At 44.9% G+C, this 26,661-nt stretch overlaps 1 protein-coding gene across 1 annotated transcript; it reads left to right on the top strand.

The window, feature by feature from the left end:
- The first annotated feature begins 790 nt into the window (after window positions 1-790).
- TEKT1 (tektin 1) lies at window positions 791-26,661 on the top strand. Its single transcript, XM_030185792.1, is given in 8 exon segments — window positions 791-834; window positions 836-978; window positions 6,785-6,950; window positions 7,842-7,970; window positions 12,755-12,898; window positions 14,639-14,861; window positions 24,071-24,267; window positions 26,215-26,661. Coding segments are annotated over 8 exon segments (1,206 nt in total). The 3' UTR covers window positions 26,375-26,661.

Below are 26,661 nucleotides of genomic sequence, written 5' to 3'. Positions count from 1 at the left end.
TACTCTGCCAGTGATTACAGTACTGTAAAGCAATTCTTAAAATTTGAAATATCTATAAATACAGGTGATAATTTATTTGGGGATCATGTCTAGTGAAGAATGTGAATAGAAAAACAAGGCCATGTCACTACTTTTTTGTATCTCTAGATGGAGGGGGGGAGCGGTGGTGATGACAACCTCGGGGGGGGGGGATGGGGAGCAGTGGCTGCGTCGATCTTGGGGGGAGCGATGGCGACCTGGGGGGGTGGACAGGGGAGCAGCGGCGGTGACCTCGGGGGGGGGGGGGGTGGCGAGGGCTGCAGGGGCGTGGCCCCAGGGATGGCCTTGTCCTGGGCCTGGCCTAGTCTCGGCGGCCCTGAATACCACCACAGACTGCTAAACTCAAAGGCAGCTATTTTATGGGCGATCTGGGGGTGGAGTCAGCACTTATATGGTTAAGTACCAATATTCAGCACTTAACCACCTAAATTTTGAGATTAAATTGGACCACATAAAAGTCAGTCCTATCTTTATGCAGTGTTGCTTAGACGATTAAATGCTGTATATTGCACTTAACCACATAAGAGATAATCGGCCAGATAAACCTGGATATTCAGTGCCGTTGCCCGAACATGGCCCAGATTGAATATCTGGGAATAATGGCAGTGATGGCTAAAAAACAATACGCACTGCCACTGCCTGAATATCGACCCTTCTGTTGTTTTTTTTTGGGGGGGGGGGATTTCAAGGAACATATTATGAAATTTAATACTGCCTTTTATTTTGCTTTTGTATCCAGGGTTTAAAAAGCATGGCCAAGATAGTCCAGCTTCCTCCAAAGTTCCTTCCCATGAGTGAGCTTGGCCAACCAAACTAAGTATTCCACGGCTGAGCAGCAGCGTTCAAGGTCAGAGAGAGTGGTAGCCGAGAGTCAGAGGCTGGTGGATGAAACTGAGAGAACAACTCAAAAAACCCAAAGTGATGTCAACAAGAAACTAGGTAATCTAGCATGGCTTATCATAATACTGGTTCACTAATTATTTATTATTACATTTGTACCCCGCGCTTCCCGCTCATCACAAGCTTACTGCGGCTTACATAGTAACAAGAGAATACAATCTGTAGTATCAGAATCAGCAAAGGAGGTATGTGATAGGACAAATGAACAGGAGTAAATGGGATAGAAAGGTGTGATAGAAAGGATAGGGATAGGTAAGGAGGTGGGACAATAAAGGAGTTATTGCTGTAATTATAGAACCACAATACATTACCGAAATTCAAATAGAGGGTAGGGTGAATCTCTTAAGAAATAAAATACAAAAGGTTTATTGTGGCAATGTTGGTCGGTATCCATATATAAGCTAAGAGAAGAGGAGGAGGTTTCAACACTATGAAACTTGAATGAATCTCTATAATTACACCCAAGACTGTGATGAATTAGTCACCACTAGACACTACTGGTTCCACCTCTCTTCTGCCCCCCGCCCCCCCCAATTTCTTTCCCTCACTCTGTGACCTCTGGTGTTACTTCTATATCAGTATATCTGGGTTGCTGTCCCACCCCCTTTTCATTCTCCATGTTTATATTTCTCTCTCTCCCTTTTGGGTGCCTTTTTGTGACCCCCACCTCTTCCACCCATCTCGCTTTCAACCTCATGGCTGGTGGCAGTGATGTTCTCCATGGTGTGGGCAGTGAAGGGTGGCAGATCTTGGTCCCACAGTAGACTGCTGTTTTGTAATACCAGATCCCACTGCTCCTATGGTGCACTCCCTTGAGAAACCAATCAATTGGCAAGTAATCCTATTGCGTTCTCATAAGTACCCTTGGGTCTTTTATAACTTTAAGTGCTTTAGCTGGTAATTTGGGTGAGGGTGAAAAAGACCCTAAAATAGAACATTGGAGACTCAGATACAGAAGAACCTTATGTGTAGTTGTGGTACTGTACTCCCATAAGGAATTGATTGTACATATATTTGGAGAATAATAATAAAAGTATTGATTGCTAGTACATCCTTTGGAGTCACAGATATAAAAGTGAGGTGATTAAATTTGCAGATGATACAAAACTATTCAAGGTTGTTAAAACATGTGAGGACTGTGAAATATAGCAGGAAGAATTTAGGAAATTGGAAGACTGGGCATCCAAATGGCAGATGAAATTTAATGTAAACAAATGCAAGGTGAAACACATTGGAAAGAATAATCCGAGTCATAGTTACCTGAAGCCAGGGTCCACCTTGGGGGTCAGTGCTCAAGAAAAAGATCTAGGTGTCATTGTAGATAATACGCTAAAATCTTCTGCTCAGGAATTATTAGGAAAGGGATGGTGAATAAGAACGAAAATACTATAATGCGTCTGTATCGCTCCATGGTGCAACTGCACCTTGAATATTGTGTTCAGTTCTGGTCGCTGTATCTCAAAAAAGATATAACGGAATTAGAAAAGGTTCAAAGAAGAGTGACCAAAATGATAAAGGGGATGGAATTCCTTTCGTATGAGGAAATGCTAAAGAGGTTAGGGCTCTTCAGCTTGGAAAAGAGATGGATGAGGGGAGATATGATTGAGGTCTACAAAATTCTGAGTGGTGTAGAATGAGTAGAAGTAAATTGATTTTTTCCTCATTCCAAAAGTACAAAGACTAGGGGACACTCAAGGAAGTTACATGGAAATACTTTTAAAACAAGTAGGAGGAAATATTTTTTCACTCAACGAATAGTTAAGCTCTAGGACGTGGTAACGGCGGTTAGTGTATCTGGGTGTAAAAAAAGTTTGGACAAATTTCTGGAGGAAAAGTCTATAATTTGCTATTGAGACAGACAAGGGGAAGCAACTGCTTGCCCTGGGATTGGTAGCATGGGCTATTGCTAGTATCTGGGTTTCTACCAGGTACTTGTGATCTGGCTTGGCCACTGTTTATAAACAGGATACTGGGCTACATGGACCATTGGTTTGACCCAGTATGACTACTCTTATGTTCTTATGTTTGTAATTCATTAGGCCTACCGTGCCTTAGTAAAACTGTCCCTAATTGTTAGTGCCTGCTAAATCAGTTAGAGGGGCATAATTGAACACGAACACCCATCTCCATGGGCGTTTATGTCTGAGAACGGGTACGTGAAGGGGCGGGACAGACAGTATTTTTGAAAAAAATGGGCGCCCATCTTTTTTTTCGATAATACGGTTTGTGCCGGGCAAATGCATCGGATGTGTGTGGATTTGAGTTGGGCGGTTTCGTTTTTCAGTGATAATGGAAACCGAAGGTGCCCAGCTCAAAAATGAACAAATCCAAGGCATTGGGTCGTGGGAGGGGCCAGGATTCATAGTGCACTGGTCCCCCTCACATGCCAGGACACCAACCAGGCACCCTAGGGGGCACTTGTAACAATTTAAAAAAAAGTAAAATACAATACCTCCCAAGTCCATAGCTCCCTTCCTTTGGGTGCTGAGCCCCTCAAATCCCCGCCAAAACCCACTGCCCACAACTCTACACCATTACCATAGTCCTTATGGCTGAAGGGGGGCACCTAGATGTGGGTACAGTGGGTTTTGGGGGCAGTTTGGAGGACTCCCATTTACCACCACAAGTGTAACAGGTGGGGGGGATGGGCCTGAGTCCACCTGGGTGACGTCCACTGCATCCACTAACAACTGCTCCAGGGACCTGCATACTGCTGTGATGGAGCTGGGTATGACATTTGAGGCTGGCAAAAAAAGTTTTTAAAGTTCTTTTTTTTGGTGGGAGGGGGTTAGTGACCACTGGGGGAGTCAGGGGAGGTCATCCCCGATTCCCTCTGGTGGTCACCTGGGCAGTTGTGGCACTTTTTGGGGGCTGGTTCGTGAGAAAAAAGGGTCCAGAAAAAGTGACCCAACTTCTCGCTAAAAACACTTTTCCTTTTTCCATTATCGGCTGAGGGCGCCCATCTCTGCTCGGCCAATAAACACGCCCCAGTCCCGCCTTCACCATGCCTCCGACATGCCCCCGTCAACTTTATTCGTTCCCACGACAGATTGGAGTTGGAGGCACCCAAAATCGGCTTTCGATTATACCGACTTGGGCGCCCACCAGAGAAAGGCGTCCATCTCCTGATTTGGGTCGAAACATGGGCGCCCATCACTTTCGAAAATAAGGCGGTTATCGCACCATGTAAAAGTACCCCTATGAAATGAAAACCTGCTGAAACCCTGTAGTGTGTAACCCCATTTTAAATAGAATGTAGAAATCAGAATTGATCTGATGTGTACAATTCTGGTATTATTTTAGAAAAGCATCTGCAGGAGTAGTAGGAGCAACCCCTTAACAAAGATACATGTTGAAAACCTACAGTCTACATGTCTGTCTGCTGCACTTTTTTTGTCTTATTCAGGCACAATAGATATTTTCCTGTCCCCCGAGGGCTCCAATCTGTTTGTGCCTGAGGCTATGGAGGGTTACTTGACTTGCCCATGAGCACAAGGAGCCACAGTGGCATTTGAACTGGGCATTGCTGGTTCTAATCATTAGATCACTCCTCCACTTGCCATTTTGGAAACCTGCACACAGACATGCAGCTAATTAACAACAGCGTTCTTATTTATTTTCAAATTAGAGGGGGAAATATGCTCCAGGGAATAAGGGGGAGAAATCCTTTATTCCCTCCTGTTAATAACTAGACCATACAATCACTTTTAAGAAACCTACACATTACTACTAATAATAATAATAATCATTTCAATATAGCACTACTAGACATATGCAGCACTGTACACATTATAGGGTAAGATTCTGTAAATAGTGTCTAAAATCTAGACACGTCCAATTAGCGCACCTAAAGTTAGGCACGATGTATAGAATAGTACATAGGACCAGGGACAATCTGATGGGCTGTGATTGGTACAGGTTCGTTTATAGCTTGAGATGATAAATCTTAAAAAAAAAAAAAGTCATAGTTTCCTAAACTGGAGTTTGATGTACATGGGGAGGTGATGAGATGGTACAGTTGTGGTATGATTCTTGTTAGAATCACTGGGTGGCATTGCAACCAATGCATGCTTGAGTAGTTTGTGAGAATTATGTCTCATGTCCACGGAAATATGGTGCTTTGCTTACACTGAGGAGGGAGTTAAGGCAGATGGAGAGAGTGTGGGAGGAAATCAGGGGTATGAAAATTATAGACTGAATTGAAGAAATATTTAGGAATTTGCAATATTGTATGGAATGATTTTTATCAGCAAATAGTTTGGGAGTTGTTTTAGTAGATACAAGGAGCTGTTTTATACAGTGCATGCTTTGACTGGTGGGCAATGAGTCCCAGTAGAATTAGCATTTGAATCTAAAGAGTGTGGTAACTATATGATGAAAAACATGGAATTTGAAAGAGAGTTGGTGTTGTCTTTATACAGTGGTCAGCGAATAGTTTGGAGATAATGTGGATGTGTGGACTGATTTTGGTCAATGAATGAAGTAGAGATGGTGACCATAATTCGGTCATAAGGCAATGATGGGGTCATGTAACTCGATGGTTATTAAACAGCTTGCAGAAGATGTGGCATTACCAATTAAAATGATTGTTAATAGGTCCCTTAGAATGGGTGTAGTTCCATCCTTGTTGAAGCAAGCAATGATTAAGCCCCCGCTAAAGAATCTGAAGTTAGATTTATCATTGTGGAGACCTATCATCTAATTTCGGTATTAATGATAGTGTCAAAAATTATTGAGAAGGTGATGTTGGACCCACTTAATGATTTTGTGGAATTGAGAACCCATATCAGTATGGGGTCAGGAGAGCACACAGTGTTGAAACCAAATTGGTTTCAACAGTGGATGAGTTGCATTGTGAGATGGATAGAAGGATCACATATCATGTCTAATAAGTGTATCTTGTTGGGCAGACTGGATGGACCATATAGGTCTTTATCTGCCATCATATACTATGTTACTCATGTTATTTTGTATGAATCCTTTCCATATTTCAGATCTGTGTCGATCCAATTGTTTGTTTCTATGCGTGGTTCCTTTTAGTGGATATTTGAGTCCATTTGGTTTGCTCCTGTGACTGTTTGCTTTTAGATGGATGTTTATACCAGTTCATTATGGGTTTTGTGTGTACGTCTAATAACAGATATTTTAGCCACAATCTTGGATCCTCTGGGTTTTCTTTATTTTGAAAGGGGGCCTGGTCCGCTCCTGTTCCTTTGTTTTTCAAGCCTTTGATCTATAACTGGTTTCAACCTTATGAAGGCACTTAGGTGGCAGATGCCTCTGATTAATACAATAAGCATGTAGATTAAGTTTAGTGTCAATGTTCCCATCAATCGTTCCCATATGGCTTATTATGGGAACATTGGACACTAAAGGGTTAAACACACATTCATATTGTAGTATGTAGTATTTCAGTGTTACACAGGGATCCTAAGACCCTGTGCAGTTTCCAGAATACTCATTGATGCTTTTTAATATTGAACCCGGTAAAAATAATACAAACTCTGTCAGGAGCCTTGCATGTACTACCATGAAAAATAAAATAGCAAGATCTTGAGGCAACCCCCCCCCCCCCCCCCAAAAAAAAGAAAAAAAAAAAAAAAAAAACAAGAGATCAGTAATACAAAAATAAATAGGAAATATTACAGGAGACCACCCAGAAAACCAATGTAAAGTTGCCCTGAAGATATTAACTGAAATAGTAATGGTGGATACTCTGATGTGGCTCATTTGGAATTATCTGTGGTTTAACAACTCAGCAATATATATGTAAGGCTTGGTTAAACAAGGCTCATTACTTGGTTGTATTTCTAATTAATTTTTACAAATGTTCCTTCTGTTGCAGAGCAGAGGATTGAAGAAATACAATTCTGGAAGAAGGAGTTAGATGATAAGCTAAACGATATTGTTAATGAAATTAATGTCCTACTGGCATTCAAAGTGCGGCTGGAGAAAGCTTTGGAGGGCTGCATGGAACCCTTAAACATAGCTCAACAGTGCCTTCTCAACAGGTACTAAGCTGCAAGCATTTCTAAAGCTAGGCTTTTCTGCTTTTTCGCTTAATCATCAAATACTAAGGTCAGGGCTGACCCAAGTGTAATTGATGCTGTAGATGAACCTTCAGCCATGTACCCCTCTAGAGGTGGCTCAAGCCTCCTTCCCCCCCATGTCTGGCATCTCCCCTTCCCTTCCCCACCACTCTCTCCGTGTCTAGCATCTGCATTTCCCTACCACTCTTCCCTCCATGTCCAGCATCCCCCGCCTCTTCCCTCCTCATCTATGGCCAGCATCTTTCTTTCCCTTTCCCACAACTGTCTCCATGTCCAGCATCTGTTTTTCTCTACCACTCTCCCCTCCAGCATCTTCCCCGTCTCTGCCCTCCCCATCCGTGTCCAGCATCTCCCTTTCCCTTACCTTCCATACCCCTGCCCCCATCCCAACATGTCTGTCATCTGTCCCACCTCTTCCCTTCACTTACCCTTGCCAGGTCTGCATCCCTTCTCCTGGGCGCATGGTGCAGGACCTTGAGCCCATGCCGGTGCTGAAAGACTTACCGTGTCTCACCCCTTCCAACAGGAAGTTGCGGCAGTGGGGGCAGCACACAGCAGGTCATTGACTGCTGCTATTTGCTTCAGCATCCTGCACTGCATATTCATAGTTTTAAAGTGAGCAGGCCCTAAGGTGTAGTGCTGTGCTGGAGTCACACAACTGCCCTCTGAATTCTGTTGTTTTCCTTATGAACGCTCCCCTTGCAGTTGTAAAATAAAGTTGTTGGGTTTTTTCTTGTAAACTTATTTTGTCATTTATCTGATATCCAGAATAGAGCATACAAGTGGCCGAGAGGCTGTCAGTAAGAAAAGAATAAAAAACTGTCTTTTTCTTTTTTTTTTTTTACTGGGCAGAGAGAGGCGTCTTGGCGTTGACTTGGTGCACGACGAAGTAGAACGAGAGCTTATAAAGGAAGTGGAAGTTATTGAAGGGGTTATTGCTTTGCTTCGGCGTACACTGGAAGAGACCAATGAGCAGATCAGGTACAGAATGCATCTGTTCTACTTCTGAGTCTAACCACCAGGGAAAACCTTGTTAGGTATAACAGGGAATATTAAATACATTCCCAGTGTCTGGCATAGATAACTACCAGTCAGGGTAATTGTCTAGAGTACAACAATTTTTGGAGTGACATCTGAGGTTTTATGAGCAGACAGAGAACAAGAAGGGAGGGGTGAGGCTACAGTGGATAGAGTAGAACAAAAATTGCTGATCTGCTCTCTATCTAGACCTTTCCCTTCTGCTGTTTCCCCCTTTTCTCCTATCTTGCATCAAAGAGGAGGGGAAGGGCTGAGCTTGACTTAACAAGAGTTCACTTTTTGTCTATTTCTATTGATACCTAGCAAACACCTGCTGAAATTGGTTGGAGGCTATGTATGCACTTTCTATTCTAGCCCAACCCCAGCCACTCAGCCCTCACTATCCCTGTTCCCCTCCCTAGGATCTGGCACAGCCCAGCACTGTCATCCCTCCCTTCCCTGTCCAACCTGAGGTTCCCTTAAAGTCTCTTGCTGCCTTCAGCCTGTTTCGCTCAACCTCTCATCAGTCCTGAAACCCTGTGGTTCACATACTCATTCAGAGCCCGATGTACAAAGCTTACCGTGCTAGGAACATTTGCTTTAGACTAGTTGTAGCCAGTCTAAAGCAAACATTATTTAGCGAGTAATGCACAAATTGGTTTTCTGTGGCTCTAACGTGTGCCGTTAGCAGCCACCGAGAACCCCATGCAAATGTATTACAGTGAGTTCATTAGTACTCTAATGAGGATCCCAGGCGATGCACAGCTCCAGAGCACCTAGCTTTACTGAGAAACTTTTATGACTGCTCTGGAGCTGTCGGAGAGGAGGGAAGCACAAACAGGCAGCTGCAAAGGCTGCCTGCTTGTGCTCCCTACCTCTCCCCTCCCGGTGACCCCCCTGAAACAATTCCCTGATGGTCTGGTGGAACCCGCAACCCCTGCACAACTGAAACAATTCCCTGATGGTCCAGTGGACCTGGGCTGCCCCCCTCCCAGCAGAGATTTACCCTGGTGGTCTAGTAACCTGTTATGTCTGGGAATGTGAGCCCTTGTGCCCCGACTGAGCACAGCGAAGATGGAGTGACACAGCACTCGGTCAGGCAGCCAGACAACCCCTAGCTTCACCTGGGAAGCGACTGCCGTTCCCTGAGAGTTGAGCCCCCAGGTGCAGGCGGCCACCAGGACTTCCGGAACCGGAGGGGTTGCACGGCCACTGACCCAACAGGCAGGGAGAGCAGACACCGTCCAGGAGCCAAGGAATCAGCAGCACAGCGAATAGTCAGAGAAACAGTCCGAGGTCCAGGCAGGCAGCAACACAGCACGTAGTCAGGCAACAATCCAGGGTCTGGTACACAGGAATCACAGAAACAAAGATAGCCGGCTGTAGAACACAGATGTAGACCACAACCTCTAAGCACTAGAAGCCGAAGCAAGGAAGGACTGGAGGCAGGGCTTTAAATAGTGTAGGAAATTAGGTTCCAACATGTGCAGCTGATCCAAGATGGCTGCCTCCATCAGAAGAGATGCCCTACGCCCAAATATGGGCTTCCTTCCTGAAGCTGCCCATCTCCAAGATGGCTGCCACAACCTGAGACGCCCATCTCCAAGATGGCCGTCCTATCCCCAAGATACCACATCCAAGATGGCCGCCACATCCTCAAATGCCCATACCCTGTGCAAGCAGGCTGCACCTCTGGAGGAGTGGAACAGAGTGTAACATAACCCCTCCCTTGCCCTGCCCTCCCCTGCCCATATCTTAAAGAAGTTGGAGGCAGGAGGGCAGGTGCAACACCTCCTCCCTCCTGCTTCAGGCCCCACCTCTTCTAAAATGGCAGTGCCCATTTTGGGATGCACTGGGTGGGGCTAAACACCATAAAAAGAATTTTTCTCCTTATATAGTGCTTAGCCCTGGCCAGTGCATCCCAGAGTGCACTAGGAAAAGGCAGGGCACTGCCATTTTGGAAGTGGCGTGTCCCGCGGCAGGAGTGAGGAGGTATTGCTCCTATTCTCCTGCCTCCAGCTTCTTTAAGATATGGACGGGGGGGGGGGGTCACTAGACTATCAGGGTAAATCTTTGCGTGGGGGTGGGGGGTGCTAGATGGGCAACCTAGCTCCACTGGTTTACCAGGGAATTCTTTCAGGGGGCACAGGTGCAGGGTTCACTGGACCAACAGAGAATTGTTTAGGGGGGTCAAGAGGCGTGGGGGGTTCTGGGTCCACCGTACCTCCAGGGAATTGTTTCAGGAGGGGGTCAGGAGATGGGGGGGCATGGGGTCCATTGGACCTCCAGCCAATTGTTTTGTGAGGGTTGGGGGGTCGAGAGGCATGGGGGGGGGGGTGCTTGGGAGGGTTGGGAGGCAGTCCACTGGACCACCAGGGATTTTTGTGCAAGCACTTAGTGTGTAGTAAGTGTAGCAGGCTAACATTTCCACGTCCACTCTCTGCCCCTGGCGTGCCCTCAATGGAGAAAATCAGAAAAATTAAGTTGCACATAGTTTACTGCATGCTAACAAAACCTGTTAACATGGTCACATGGTAGCCTGTTTATGTGTGTTAAGGTCTTAATCCTAATAGGGGATATATATATATATAATAGGAGGTACCTAAAACATCAACAACAAACAGTACTGGAAGCTTGGAGGTGGGGCTGGGATTTCCTGCCTGGACATTAGTTCCGTTGGTGATAAGGGGTGGTTCCCCCTGAGGAACAGCTACAAAATGTGGTCTCGCATTGGGGAACTTTGGAGTATACCAACTATGTGGGTTTAATTTACTTATCCCTGGAAGCCTCCCACTTACCTGAAGCATTTTTTGGCTGCCTTTAATTTAAAGGTTTGATCGTGTGCAGGAGGATCACAGAAGATTTGTGTGACTTTGCAATTCCCAGTGCTTCTCTGTGGTTTTTTTTATCACAGGGATAAGAACAGTGACTTTATATTGCAGTGGAGTTTTTTTTTCTTTTTTCACTTGAGAACTTGTTGGATACAAAGATCAGCAATGTTCAACATTTTCTACAATTATTAAGAACTGGGTTTAGTGTACCCTTGTTTTTTTAGGGCTCATTGACTGATCTTTATTGAGATTGTGCTCTGATGATACACAGAGACTGAAGAAACTGCAATTTAGGGTTTATGTTCAATGTTCTTTGTGGGATTTACATATGTGATCAGGGTGTAAGTCTGGTGTGGATGGCAGTGTGAGTGAGTTGCAGGGATATTATTTAGTAATTCTTTTAATGCACTGACTTGTTTTCAGTAATAAAGATTTTGTAATTTATATAGAACAGGAGTACTGTTTGTTGTATGTGTGTTAAGGGACAGATTCAGGTGCTCAAAGTCAGGCACCAAAAAGATACACGCTAAACTAGTATGCTGCAAACAGCCCTTTGCAGAATGCTAGCTTAGTGCGGATTTCATGACTGATGTTGGGCGTTGGATTTATGCCTGCTGAAACCTGGTGTAATGCCGGCGCTTAACTCAGGCATGGATATGACAATATTGTGTAACATTGTGCCTAAATTCTGGGAATGCTCCTGGTCTGCCTATGCCCCTCCCATGGACATGCTCCTTCTTGATTTGCACGCCAGAAAATGTAGGCGTGAATGTTATAGAATAAGGATGCAGGGCAGATCCATGTGTAACTAACTAATTAGTTTGAGCATGGATCTAGGATCCATGCTCAAATTTGGATGCCCTATATAGAATCCGGAAGCTTAACCCACTTTTATAAAACGGCCCTATATCGGTTAACGTACACTAGTAAACGAGCCCTTTAGTTTGTACCTGAACCTTCCTGTTTCTAGTGATGTGTTTTATAAGATTGTTCTAGAAGACACGGTGATAAAGTGAGTAGGGAATGGATTAGAGCAGGAATCCTCAAATCCATTCCTTGAGGTCCGCAGCCCAGCCTGGTTTTTGAGGATTTCCAGAATGAATATATAGAAATAAACATAGAAACATGACGGCAGATAAAGGCCAAATGGCCCATCCAGTCTGCTCATCCTCCGTAACCACTAACTCTTCCTTTTCCTAAGAGATCTCATGTGCTTGACCCACGCTTTCTTAAATTCTGGCACAGTCCTCGTCTCCATGACTTCCAACTGGGAGGCCATTCCACGCTTCCATCACCCTTTCCGTGAATTAGTACTTTCTTAGATCCCTCCTAAATCTATTTCCTCTGAACTTCATCATGAGCCCCCTCATTCCAGAGTTTTCCTTCATTTGAAAAAGGTTCTCTTCCTGTACATTAATGCCCCTGAGATATTTAAACGTCTCTTTCATATCACTTTTCTCCCTCCTCTCTTCAAGCGTATACATGTTGAGGTACATATTTGAGATCTGTTTGCATTCACTGCTTCCATTGCATGCAAATAGATTGTGGAAATCCTGAAAAAGAAACTGGGTGGTGGACCACGAGGACTGTATTTGAGGACCCCCCCCCCCCCCCTGTATTAGAGAATGTAAAACTAGAGAATCCATATAATGTTTAGTTGAATGAATAAAATCTTGCAACTATGAAAATGAACTTCAGAAAAATAATTTTGTTTTTATTACCAAGGCTGCTGTTTTTTTTTTATTTACATTATTTTTCAGGAGCTTCCTCAATGCCCCCCTAAAAAAAACAGAAATATCAGCTATAAAATTTACTGTCTTTGTTTTATTTAGTTAAGTGCATCTCATCAGATGATAGTTTTCCATCTGGGCAGAAACGGGGTTTCACAGTGGCGCTCTCCGATTTTGTCCTTCTTAGGCTGAATCGGTCAGCTAAGTACCACCTTGAAAAGGACCTGCAGGACAAGTTCGCTGCTTTCTCAATCGATGATTACTGCAGTACACTGACAAACAACACACCGGACATTCGTTATGCGAGTGATGTTGTGAAGATTCAGGGCAAGTAAGCAGTTTCCACTCTGTCTGAACTGGCAAACGTAACTCTTGGAGATTGTGAACTGCAGATCTGTATATTCATAACCTTCGCTCTTATTCCCCTGAGAAGCTTATTTTACAAGATTCTCCACATGTATATAGCAGCATTTGCACATGTAGATTGCATGCATGTGCAAATGGCGATTTCAGAAAGTCACTGTTTACATGTAGAGAACACACTACACAGAGATTTCAAGGGCATTGTGGGGGGTGTGGCTTGATATGGATTGATTGGGACAAAAATCTACACATGTATTCTCCATTTTACAAAGGGAATACACGTTTGGGACCCAATTCCATAATTGGTGACGAAAACATGTGTGCTAAACGCTATTCTATAAATGACGCTCCAAGTTGGATGCTGTATATAAAATAGTGTTTAGCACCAGCTGAACCCTGATGTAAATCCACATTCCTAAATTAGGCATGGATCACCCTTATTCAGTAAAACTGTGCTCAAATTCCAGGAACGCCCCTGATTCGCCCATGCCCCTCCTATGGCCATGCCCCTTTTAGGATCCATATGTAAAAATTACACGTGGATCCTGGTGCCTGAAGATGCACAAGTAAATTTTAATTAATGCCAGTCAGCACCAATAATTGATTATTAGCATCCAATTATTGGGTCTAAGTGGCTCATTTACCAATTAAATTGTGTGCTGAAATTGGGCACATGCTCAATTTGTGCATGCAATTTTTGAGCACCATATATAGAATTAGGGGGTTAATGGAAAAAAATTTCCTGGTCAGTTTTTACACCAGTTCAAAAGCATGTGCAGATATATTTTTTTAAGTGCTCATTGCTGCCAGGGCTTTCCATAATTCTCCTTCACCCCTCACTGTTTATTTCTACCTCCAAAATGAAGCACAATAAAAATTGTGGCCTCACTATTTAGTTGGCTGCACTTATACAGGTACATGTGGAAGTTGTGAGGTCGCTACTTCTGCATGGATGTCCCAACTCTTGCACGTGGATTCTGCTAGGTTGGTGCTGCATGTTCTTTTCATATGTATATTTGAGACATGGATACTTCTGCTGTGGCGCCAGCCAAAGTATGTGCAATCCTGCATGTCCTCATGGGTATTGTATAAAAGCTTCACCTTTGGCAGAGCCTTTTGTAAAATACTGCTAGAATTGTGCATATTCTGACCTGCACATCAGAATTCTGATCTTAGTGTTCTGTGTAAAATGGTCTGATTGCAAAAGTGGTTCCTCTTTTCTGTGGCTGAGTTACAGTCCTAGGCCTGCATCCAGATGCTGGCCAGGCTGGCTTGGAAGCTGCTATAGCAGAACCTACCAGCATATTTTCTCTCTCACTTCTGCCCTCTGTCACCTCCCCCCCCCCCCCCCCCCCCCCCCGAGACTGAGAACATTGCTTCCTTTGTGCCTTCTTGACCAAGATGCTGAAGTCCAGAATATGCTTGTGAATGTATAACTCCATTGTGCTATAGAATGCAAAAAGAATGTTGAGTTTATTAATATTATTATAATATTTCACCCCATTCCCTGTGTAAATTTGTGGCCCATTGGTCTAACCACTAGGTCATCCCCTTGTGTCTAGACCACTGCTACAGAACAACAACTTATGAAGCCATTATGATAGAGTGCTAGTTCAGCTTTAAGAACTGAAAACCTACGTGAGGATAACATGGATCAACAGATGTTATGGCGTGTATTGGACTGGATGCTTGTTTTGTTTTACCTCAGCTCTGTGACTCCGAAAGAGTGGGAAGATTTTTCTAACGCTAATATTGTGAAGGCATTTAAGCAGAAGAATAATTCCCTGGCTCTCAGGGCATTAATTGACAGCATCCTATTCCAGACATACAGTGACATGTATAAGCAGTACAAGACAGTCAACCTCGCCTTTGAGAACAGGCTAAAAGAGACCAAGGATGCCAAGGCCAAACTAGAGATGCACTTGGGAAAGGTAAGGAGAAAAAGGACTCAGAAGTTAGCACAACTTAAATCTTGTTTTTATTCTCCTGGAAATAGATTTTCTGCTGCATTCCCCAGTGTGCATCTGGCAAGCTATTTGCAAAGCCATTCAATCATGTAAAAGGGTTATTTATATTAAATTGCAGGGCTATATGACAATTGCCTGCCCTGAGGGTAATTTTATAGCAGAACACCTGGTTTAAAAGAGCAAGTAGGCACCTACTTAGGCACTATTTGTCTTAGGCTTCAATGTTTTTATTGTATATAAAAGAACCAAACAAATGCTTATGTTTACTAAGTTGTGCTATGAGTACATGTGTCAATGGTTTACGCGTGTTAAACGCTAACGCACCCATAGAAATGTATAGGTGCATTAGCGTTTAATGTGCCTTAAATTTAAGGGCGCGTTAGAAACGCTAATTTAGCTCCTTAGTAAACATACCCCAAAGATTGTATCAATATGATAGCAAAGAAATCGACAATATTCAAGTGACTGTGGAGAGTTTGTATTCTTATAACCCTCTGTCAGAATATTGATATGAACAGCATGATACAACCATAACAAACCCCCTCAAACCCTACTCCATTCCCCTAACTCCCGCCCTCAGCTCAGTAAAAGATCCTATGGTCTTATGGTCATCTTAGCTATAAATTCAAATCATTGAGAATGAGACTGCTTGCACGTGAAGGAAGCTGCTGAATATACTCTCCCCATATAGCCCAGAAAAGTTTTTTACATTTAGCTGTGAGACAGGCATCTCGAGATTCTATTACCATCAGGGTCTAAACAGTACTCCTCCAATGCCAAAAGGTAGGTAAGTGGTCCAACACCCAATTTTGCAGCAAATGTTTTTTGCCGATGAAACACGTGTTAATAAACTAATATCCGTTGGAATTTAGTAAGGGGGCCACAACATTCCATTTTGTCAAAAAGAACCACCACTGGAGATGAGGTAATGGATTTCCCCGTGAGCCCCCTCAAGAAAGGTCAACATTTTTATACAATAACCACAAACCAATGGACAAAGCCAGAGTGCATGGGAGAATTTATTATCCTGGGTGTCACATTTAAGGCATTGAGAAGAAATAACACACCTAGCATAAAATGCTTGCCTCTGTGAAAAATACGATCTAGTTAGAATGTGGAAATGACATTCCCTATGAATTGAATTATGAATCATGAATGGAATTCGCTGTATGAATGTAAGTCAGCCCTTTGTAACCAAACCCCACGTTCCATGTTCCATTTTACAATGATAGTGTCACAAGTCTTCTCAGGAGAGACCTTCATAAATAGTTTATATAAGCCAGAAACTGAGGTCTGTGGCTGATCAGATGGGGCAAAGAAATTTGTCTAATGTAGTAGCAAGGTCCCGAGGGCAATTGCTTTTCAAGAACCAAGTAATATTTATTTAATTATTGCATTTGTATCCCACATTTTCCCACCGTATGGCAGGTTCAATGTGGCTTACATATTGCTAAAAAGGCGGTTACAAAATTTAGATTTGTAGAAGTCTAGTACATCTCTCTGACTTCGTGCCCGGCTTTCTTTGAATTGGTCACCTTGTTCTCTGATGCCTCTTGCCTATCTGTGTGTTCCATCTTTGCTTATACCCTACGCTGTTAATTAAAATGTTATATTACATATTGTGTTCACATTGTAAGTAGTATTCTATGCCATACTTTGTATTCTTATTTGAATATTTTTACTGCTGTAATTGCCTGTTGCTCATGTTTGTTCTATTCTTACTGTACACCGCTTTGAGTGAATTCCTTCAAAAAGGCGGTAAAGAAATCCTAATAAATAAATAAATAATACAGAAGTACAATAAACGCTTAGGTTGATATATTAGCATATTGTGAGAGAGGTTAATATTACTGTTTTCCATTTCTGAACTTTTCTTGATGTATGGTGGTGTGGGATTAGGCAGATCCAGGGGGGAAAGACTTCTTGAAAAGATGTGTTTTCAGTTTTTTTTTCTGAATTGTAGGTAGTTTTCTGTGAGTTTCAGGTCTTTGGGTAGTGAGTTCCAAAGTTGTGTGCCTTCAACTGGTTGAAGGATAGGAAACAGAGAGTGGGGTTAAATGGGCAGTATTCACAATGGAGAAGGGTAGTTAGTGGGGTTCCTCAGGGGTCTGTGCTAGGACCGCTGCTTTTTAATATATTTATAAGTGATTTAGAGATGGGAGTAACTAGCGAGGTAATTAAATTTGCTGATGACACAAAGTTATTCAAAATCGTTAACTCGTGATAGGATTGTGAAAAATTACAGGAGGACCTTACGAGACTGGGAGACTGGGTGGCTAGATGGCAGATGACATTTAATGTGAGCAAGTGCAAGGTGATGCATGTGGGATAAAAGAACCCGAATTATAGCTACGTCATGCAAGGTTCCACGTTAGGAGTTACGGACCAAGAAAGGGATCTGGGTGTCGTCATCGATAATACACTGAAACCTTCTGCAGTGTGCTGCTGTGGCTCGGAAAGCAAATAGAATGTTGGGTATTATTAGGAAAGGCATGGAAAACAGGTGTGAGGATGTTATAATGCTGTTATATCGCTCCATGGTGCGACCGCACCTTGAGTATTGTGTTCAATTCTGGCCTCTGCATCTCAAGAAAGATATAGTAGAATTGGAAAAGGTGCAGCAAAGGGCAACTAAAATGATAGCGGGGATGAGACGACTTCCCTATGAAGAAAGACTAAGGAGGCTAGGGCTTTTCAGCTTGGAGAAGAGACGGCTGAGGGGAGACATGATAGAGGTATATAAAATATTGAGTGGAGTGGAACAGGTGGATGTGAAGCATCTGTTCATGCTTTCCAAAAATACTAGGACTAGGGGGCATGTGATGAAACTACAGTGTAGTAAATTTAAAACAAATCGGAGAAATGTTTCCATATCATCAAGCTGATCAATCCATAGACTGGTGGTTGTGTCCATCTACCAGCAGGTGGAGATAGAGAGCAATCCTTTTGCCTCCCTATATGTGGTCATGTGCTGCCGGAAACTCCTCCAGTATGTTCTCTATCTCAGCAGGTGGTGGTCACACACAGCAGCAGCTTTGGCTAGGCCTCCAAGCCTAATTTTTAGGTTTTGTTGAGTGCCTGGGGTTGAGGGCTCTTCTTGAGCAAGTGCAAACCTGGTGGTACCAGGTCCCTCCTTTTCTCCCCCCTCCCGCTGGCTCCGTTAAAAAAAAAAAAAATTTTTGAACGTCCTTAAAGGCGTTTATTTCGACGTTTATTTAAACGTTTATTGCAGCTACTCACTGGGACACCAGTTCGTTACAGCTCGGAGCGGAAAGCAGGTAATTTTTACCTTTTTATAGCGGGCAGGGGGTTCCCAGATTGATCTCCACGTGGCCTATGGCGTCGGAGGGTGAGGGCGCAAAGAATCGCTCCCCGGATCGCGTGTGCGCTCCTAGAGGGGATGCGGGGGTCTTAAAGCCTGATTCGCCCTTGTTGGGTGACAGTTTGGTGACCGATGAGTGTCCCGGTTCTTCCTCTGGTCTGGCGGTTTTTCCCGCCATAAACGCCCATCCCCCGCTGCTCGCCTCCGCCATCTTGGCCGGCCACGCTACTCGGACGGCTTCTTCTTGGGCCGCCCTTGAGGTGGGAGACGTTAATGCCATGAACACCCTTAATTTGGGCGACGGCATAAAAGCGGCTAAAGTTAAGTGCCGTTCTTCCCGTGCGGCTCCTTCGCGGAGTGTCGCGCCGGACGCCATCTTGGATGCGCAGCATGTTTCTCCCCCGCTCTTGCGAGCGCCGGTTGAGGGTGCATCTAGGGCTGTGGCCCAGGCTGCTGAAGTGCACAGTCGGGGGGGTTTCTCCCCCGAGTTTATTTTGCTGCTGCATCAGGCCTTCCTTATGCAAAATGCTGCCCCTGCTCCCTCATCTGATAAAGAGGTTGAGGCCCCCGGAAGTAAACGCCCTCGGGTGGATTCCCAGGCCTTGGAGGACTTTGTCTCCTCCGATGTAGATGAGGGCAGCGTATCAGAGTTCTCCCAACGGTCCTTTGGGGATTCCTTGGAGGAGACGGATCCCCGCTCGGATGGAGCGGATGACCCCTCGGCAGCGCGGATCTTTCGCTCAGAGGATTTGCCCAACCTGTTTTTGCAGGCCATGAGCATTTTGAAGATTTCCTCTCCGGAGGACATCTCTCCCTCAGCCCCTGTTGGCTCCGCCATTATGCTGGGGACGAAGCGCCCGCCTAGAACCTTCCACGTGCATGAGGCCATGCACACCTTGATTTCAGCTCAATGGGATGTCCCGGAAGCGAGCCTCAAAGTGGCTAGGGCTATGTCCCGCCTCTATCCTTTGCCTGAAGGTGAACGTGAGGCCTTTTTGTGGCCTACCGTGGATTCTTTAATCACTGCGGTGACTAAGAAAACGGCATTGCCGGTGGAAGGTGGCACGGCCCTAAAGGACGCCCAAGACAGAAGATTGGAGGCGGCCTTAAGGTCGTCCTTTGAGGCGGCTGCTTTAAGTTTGCAGGCCTCAGTGTGCGGCTCCTATGTGGCTAGGGCGTGCCTGACTATGGTACAGCGGGCTTCCCCCTCGGATCCTTCCTTGAGGGCTGATTGGCCGGCCCTGGAATCGGGCTTGGCCTATTTGGCAGACTTGCTGTATGATGTCTTGAGAGCCTCGGCTAAAGGAATGGCTCAGACAATCTCTGCGCGGCGGTGGCTTTGGCTGAAGTATTGGTCTGCTGACCACGCCTCTAAGTCCTGCCTGGCTAAATTGCCTTTTAAAGGCAAGCTGCTCTTTGGGGTCGAGCTGGACAAAATCGTGACCGATCTCGGCACGTCTAAGGGCAAGAGGTTACCAGAGGTCAGGGCTCGGGTCAGTACTCGTCCCGGTACCTTCAGAGGACGGTTTCAGGAAGCCCGTCGGTACCGCCCGGGCAGGTCGGGCTCTTCTGCCCCCTCTTCCTTCAAGAGGAACTTCTCCCCCAAGATGCTCTCCTCCAACAGTGGCCAACACAGGAGCTTCTCTATGTGTTCCCGCCCTGGCCCATGTTGGGCAGGGTGCTAGACCGGGTGGCAAAGCATCCGGGCCGGGTAATCCTGTTGGGTCCGGACTGGCCCAGACGTCCCTGGTATGCGGACTTGATCAGGCTCTCAGTGGACGACCCTCTGCGGCTGCCAGTGGAGCAGGGCCTGTTACATCAGGGTCCCGTGGTGATGGAGGATCCCTCCCCCTTTGGTCTTACGGCCTGGCTATTGAGCGGCAGCGTCTGAGGAAGAAGGGCTTCTCAGACAAGGTCATCGCCACTATGCCGAGAGCGAGGAAGCGCTCTACTTCTACTGCTTACGCCAGGGTTTGGCGTACCTTTGCAGCGTGGTGTGAAGCAGGCTCACTTTCTCCCTTCACTGCTCCAATCTCTTCAGTGTTGGCGTTCCTGCAAGAAGGTCTGGAGAAAGGCCTGTCGCTCAGTTCCCTTAAAGTCCAGGTAGCGGCTCTGGCTTGCTTCAGGGGCCGCCTGAAGGGTGCTTCCCTGGCTTCGCAGCCAGATGTGGTGCGCTTTCTCAAGGGAGTTAATCACCTGCGCCCTCCTCTGCACTCAGTGGTGCCTGCGTGGAATCTCAACCTGGTGCTAAGAGCCTTGCAGAAGCCGCCTTTTGAACCCTTGTCAAGGGCATCTCTGAAAGACCTGACGTTGAAAGCAGTCTTTTTGGTGGCTATCACTTCAGCCAGAAGAGTTTCCGAGCTCCAGGCGCTCTCTTGTCGAGAGCCTTTTCTGCAGTTCACTGAGGCAGGAGTGTCTATTCGCACAGTGCCTTCCTTCCTGCCCAAGATTGTTTCTCGCTTCCATGTGAATCAGCAGCTCTGTCTCCCTTCCTTTCGTAGGGAGGACTACCCAGAGGAATACTCTGCTCTCAAATATCTGGATGTGAGACGAGTCATCATCAGATACTTGGAAGTGACCAATGATTTCCGGAAATCGGATCATCTGTTTGTCCTGTTTGCAGGTCCTCGTAAGGGTCTGCAGGCTGCTAAGCCTACAGTGGCAAGATGGGTCAAGGAAGCCATTGCAGCGGCTTATGTGGCCGCAAAGAAGGTGCCGCCTATCCAGCTAAAGGCTCACTCCACTAGAGCTCAGGCGGCCTCGATGGCAGAGGCCGGGTCCGTCTCCTTGGAAGAGATTTGCAAGGCGGCAACTTGGGCATCGGCCCATACCTTCTCCAGGCATTACCGCTTGACTGTGGCTGCTCGGGCGGAGGCCCGGTTTGGAGCTTCAGTGTTGCGGTCAGGGATTTCAATGTCCCGCCCTGGGTGAGTACTGCTTCGGTACATCCCACCAGTCTATGGATTGATCAGCTTGATGATATGGAAGGTAATATTATGTATCATACCTGATAATTTTCTTTCCATTAATCATAGCTGATCAATCCATAGCCCCTCCCAGATATCTCTACTGTTTGTATTCTGGTTGCATTTCAGGTTCAAGTTTAGTCTTCAGTTCAGGAGGACTTCGTGTTCAAGTTTTTTCAATTGGATTCTTCAAGAGTTGAGACGAGTTTGTGTTACAGTGAGCTGCTGCATTCCTCTCCCCTCCGTTTTACGGGGCTGGATTGAGACCTAAATTCTGCCGGCGTTCCCTCCCGCTTCGGGCGGTTGTAGGGCAGCTTTGTACCCCTCCCGCTTCGGCGGTGTTAGGGTCAGTCAGCTCCTCCCGCGGTTGCAGGATAAGCCAGATCCCCCCGCATCGGCGGGTGTGGTGTCCCTCCCCCGCTCCGCGGGGATGAGCTGGACGGATTCCCCTCCCCCACTTGTGTGGGGATGAGCTGGGTTAATTCCCCTCCCCCGTTTCGGCGGTGGTGAGCTGGGCAGAGTGTCCCTTTGCGGGTGTAATTCTCTAAGTGCTGAGTCCTGCGGATGGAGCTTGGATATCGACATACTGAGGAGTTTCCGGCAGCACATGACCACATATAGGGAGGCAAAAGGATTGCTCTCTATCTCCACCTGCTGGTAGATGGACACAACCACCAGTCTATGGATTGATTATCAGGTATGATATATAATTTTACCTTTCTTCACCCAACACGTAATTAAACTCTGGAATTCGTTGCCGGAGAACGTGGTGGAGGTGGTTAGCTTGGCAGAGTTTAAAAAGTGGTTAGACGGTTTCCTAAAGGACAAGCCCATAAACTGCTACTAAATGGACTTGGGAAAAATCCTTAATTCTAGGAATAACATGTATAGAATGTTTGTACGTTTGGGAAGCTTGCCAGGTGCCCTTGGCCTGGATTGGCCGCTGTCGTGGACAGGATGCTGGGCTCGATGGACCCATGGTCTTTTCCCAGTGTGGCATTACATATGTACTTATGTACTTATAAAGGAGAGGCTGGTGGCATGTGAAGATTTGTAGATTTGTATTTTATACCTTTGCAATTGGGGTAGTGAAGGGTTAGGTAGGTTTTTGCTGTTCTCATCATGTTTTTTTAAATGGTAGATCGATAAGTTCCGTCATGTAATCTGGTGCGAGTCCGTAGATGATTCTGTGGACTATGGTGCATATTTTGAATGTTATGCGAGCGTTAATAGGAAGCCAACGTAAGCTTCTTAGGAGGGGTTTTGCGCTTTTGAAGCGTGTTTTTCCGAAGATGAGTCTGGCAGCCGTGTTTTGTGCTGTCTGTAGTTTTCTTATGATCTGATAATGTGAAACCTGTAAATAAGCAAAAATCTCAGTAGGTTGTATCCCCAGATTTTGTTGTAAGGAAGCAGAACATTTTAACTCATCCCCTTCAGATAAGAGATCAGCCACAGAGACCTGCCCCAGAGACGTCCATTGCCCCCGGTACAAAATAAGTACCTGAATATATGTAAACCACTTTGATTATAAACACAAAGTTGTATATTTATTTATTAATTATGACATTTCTACCCCGCATTTTCCCAAGAACGCTCAGGTTCAATGTGGCTTACATAAATTAAGAAGAAACATTATACGACAATTAATACAAGAATACAACTATTTAAAAATGTCTTTTCATATTAGCTGAACACAGATCTAAAGAAGTGGGTTTTAACTTCTAAACGACATATAATTGACTGAGTGTCTGATATACTTAGGTAATGAGTGCCAGAGTTTGATACTTTGGTGAGAAAAATGAGCATTATGAATAGTTTTGTAGGTTAAGTTTTTACAACTTGGGAAATATAATATGAGATTTTCTCTAGATGATGAGGTGGCATTTTGTGGTGAAAACCTAAAGAGATCTATCATATAAGATGGTAAGATACCATAAAGAATCAGATGAACAAGAAAACAGAGCTTAAATGAAATTTTTTCATTGATAAGTAACCAATGTAGATCCTTAAGAAGAGGAGAGGCTTTAACGTAATGCGGCGATCTATATATAAGGCGGGCAGCCGCGTTTTGTACAGTTCGTAGTTTTCTTAGGAGACCCTGCTTAATACCTGTATAAACTGAATTGCAGTAGTCAAATTTGGTTAACACTAACAACTGAACTAAAGTGCAAAAGACTGACCGTGAAAAGAATGGTTTTAAAGTTTCTACAATGAATTAAAGACATTTGAGACTACTTTGGAAATTTGGCAATCAAAAGAAAGAAAGTGATCAATTAAGATCCCCAACATTTTCATTGTTGAATCCAAAGAATAAGTAACATTATCAATCTTAAAATTATAAAATTAAGTATATCAAATGCCATCCCCTTTCCCTATTATGTAACTACAATTTTAGTAGTTTTTTTTGCTGGCATTGTAAAGACACACAATTGTCTGAAAAAAAAAAACCTGTCCTGAATAAACATTGTTGGTAGTCTTATTGTTAGGGAAAAAACAGTTTCATATTAACTAGGGAGGAATAATGTCAGAGCTACTGTGTCCTTGCTTCCTTTTATCACTACAATCTCTCCCCACTGCTCTATCACCCTCACCACCTGTTCATACACAGGAAGGAAGTTAGCTAATGAGTACTACTGAGAGGCATAGCAGCAAAAGTGGGCATGCGGGATGTATTTCCACTGGCCAGGAAATACCAACATTGAAGCATTTTTAAAAAAAAGGCTTATCTCCCCTTTTCACATTCAAAATGATTGTACCTTTCAAAATGTATCTACCTTGAAAATTTTCCTGTAATTGACATCATGAGAGCAAGAAGAGCATGTAGATTTCTGAGTGCTACAAAACCACACCATGCCTTTACCATTTGACTTGATTTTGATTTGCAGGTAATGGATGAGATTGCTTCTCAGGAGCAGAATATTGTGGCCCTGAAGAAGGCCATTGCTGATAAGGAAGGACCTACCAAAGTGGCCCACACACGCCTTGAGACAAGGACCCTGCGACCTAACGTAGAACTGTGCCGAGACCCAGTGCAGTACAGACTAATTAGTGAGGTTCAGGAGATCACCAAAAATCTGAAGAGGTAAGGACCATAGTGGCATCACTGGACTGCAGTGCTGTCCTGGGCCTGATGATGCCCATGGAACTTGGGTTAACAAGAGATGGAGCAGATTGAAAGGCTGAGCCCAAAATGAGTCCTTATCACAAGCAAATCTGCTACAGCATTAATCTGGCCGATACTCAAAAGAGAGTTAGCCTGCCGAGAACGGCCACCGACGGGTTAACTCGCTTGTATGCATCTATCTGGTCATTTTCAGTGGCACTTAACTGGTTAGTTCCGCTGAAAATGACCGGTTAACGCCAAAGTGGAAGCCGTTTACATCAGGGGTATTTGAGGGACGGAATCCGGTTACCTCCCAATATTCAGAGCTAAGTGGCCATGTTTAACACATAAATAAGACCACTAAATAGCTGTTCTATCTTTATGTGCTAGCTTTTAAAAAAGCAGAAATTCAATGCCAAAGCCAGCACAGGGCCCAGCACTGAATTTCTGGTTTTAGCGCTGGCAGCGAAACAAGAAACACTGTCCGCTTCTGGCTGAATATCGGCCCAGATGTGTGTTATACAAGAGTCCAATAGCTTATCAAATTTCAACTATGAAAATGCGCTGCCTATCCTATATAATAATTCTCACCTCCAACGTTCCATGCTTGGGACCGTGGGTCCCTGGCTGCAAGTGGTCTGCGAGGCAGACACGCAGGACGTCACTGACGTCAACACAGCTGATTGCAAGGCAAGGGGAGGAGTAGGGAAACACGCACAGCGTGTTTCCCTACTCCTCCTACTGCCTCGGAATCAGCTGTCACCCCCCCCCCCCCGCGCTATGGCCCCCTCGAAACCCACCCCCTCCCGCGAACCTGTCTTTCCCCCCCCCCGCCGGAACGCTGAAAACTGCCGCCGCCGTTGTTGTGCTACCTTCCCTTCCCGTAGGTTGTTCAATCATCTTCTTAGAAAGTATAACTCCGTGCATCTGCCGTCAGACGCACGGAGTTAAACTTTCTAAGAAGATGATTGAACAACCTACGGGAAGGGAAGGTAGCACAACAACGGCGGCGACGGTGGCGGCAGTTTTCGGCGTTCCGGGGTGGGGGGGGATCAACAGGTTCGCGGGAGGGGGTGGGTTCGAGGGGGCCATAGTACAGGGGGGGGGGGGAATTGCCTGCCTAAGGCCCGTTTCCTTGCCTACAGAATCGGGCCTTTTTTACTAGTAACTTATAATCTCCTCGAGTGCTTTTCCATAAGAGTTTGCTTGTACAATTGTTCACTTTGGGCAAATCGTCTAATGCTCCATTGCCTAAGGTACAAAGTATTTCTGCCAGTCTTGTAAGCATGATATTATGATCCACGGTGTCAAAGGCTGCCGAGAAATCAAGCAACACTAGTATCGAGGCAGATCCCCTGTCATATGGGTCCTGGCTGGATATCGTCTGGGACCCTAATAACAACTGACTGCCATCACCTGCCCAGCCAGTTCAAGATATTTAGTGCTAGATGGAATATAACAGGGCTAATTTAGCCGACAGCACTGTAAAAAATGCAGACCACCACCGACTGAATATCAGGGGGTAGGTTTCATTATACGAAATTAAATCTGAGGTAAAATATTGCATGTTACAGGCATTAGCACGTGCTACCACAGTAATGTACATAATTAATAATTCTAGCAGACAGATTTTAAGCCCTTTGGGAATAGGGAAATACCTATTGTACCTTAATGTAACTTACCTTGAGCTTCCATTGAAAAGGCCTGAGCTAAAAGTCCAAATCCTTTCTGTCTAGATCCTTTCTTCTAGATTAGTTGCTGTAATTAACTTGCTAGGTGTCATTTCAGTATTGCAAATATATTCACATGAAGAGCTTGTTTGTATATTCCCATCCTCTCTCCCTCCTCACCCAATTTTTGCTCAGAAGTTAAAGTTGATCCTCTGCATCTCATAAAGCAGAGTTTATGTGTCTTCCTTCATCCTAGGTTACACAACACATTGGCACAAGCTGAAATTGAATTAAAAGGCCTGAACCGGAGCCAGCTGTCTCTGGAGGAGGAGATCCAAGTGAAGGATAACTCTGTCTATGTTGATGAAGTGATGTGTATGAAACTGAGACAAGGAATGTCAATTAATCACTTTTAAAGCACCACTGCTCAAGGTTTCATTGGTTACTGGAACTAAACTGATTTCAATGTTTAAAAATGTCTGTGTAGCCCCTCTCCCTAAAAGATTGCAATATGATAATCTGGGCTTTTAATTAAAAAGTAAATTACAGATGATAATTTGATGTATGAATTATTCTAGTTATTGTCTATTGCATGAAGTGTCTTTTTGCTAGAATAGTATATATTAGTGGATGGCCAACCTTGGGTATGTCCTGTTTCTTCCACTAAGGAGGGTCTGTTGCATGTGGCTGTACGGGGCTAGAT

This window comes from Microcaecilia unicolor, chromosome 13, assembly GCF_901765095.1.
Source record: "Microcaecilia unicolor chromosome 13, aMicUni1.1, whole genome shotgun sequence".
Taxonomy (NCBI): Eukaryota; Metazoa; Chordata; class Amphibia; order Gymnophiona; family Siphonopidae; genus Microcaecilia; species Microcaecilia unicolor.
Note: the sequence above shows the minus strand (reverse complement) of the source record. Positions and strands in the feature narration are given on the sequence as shown.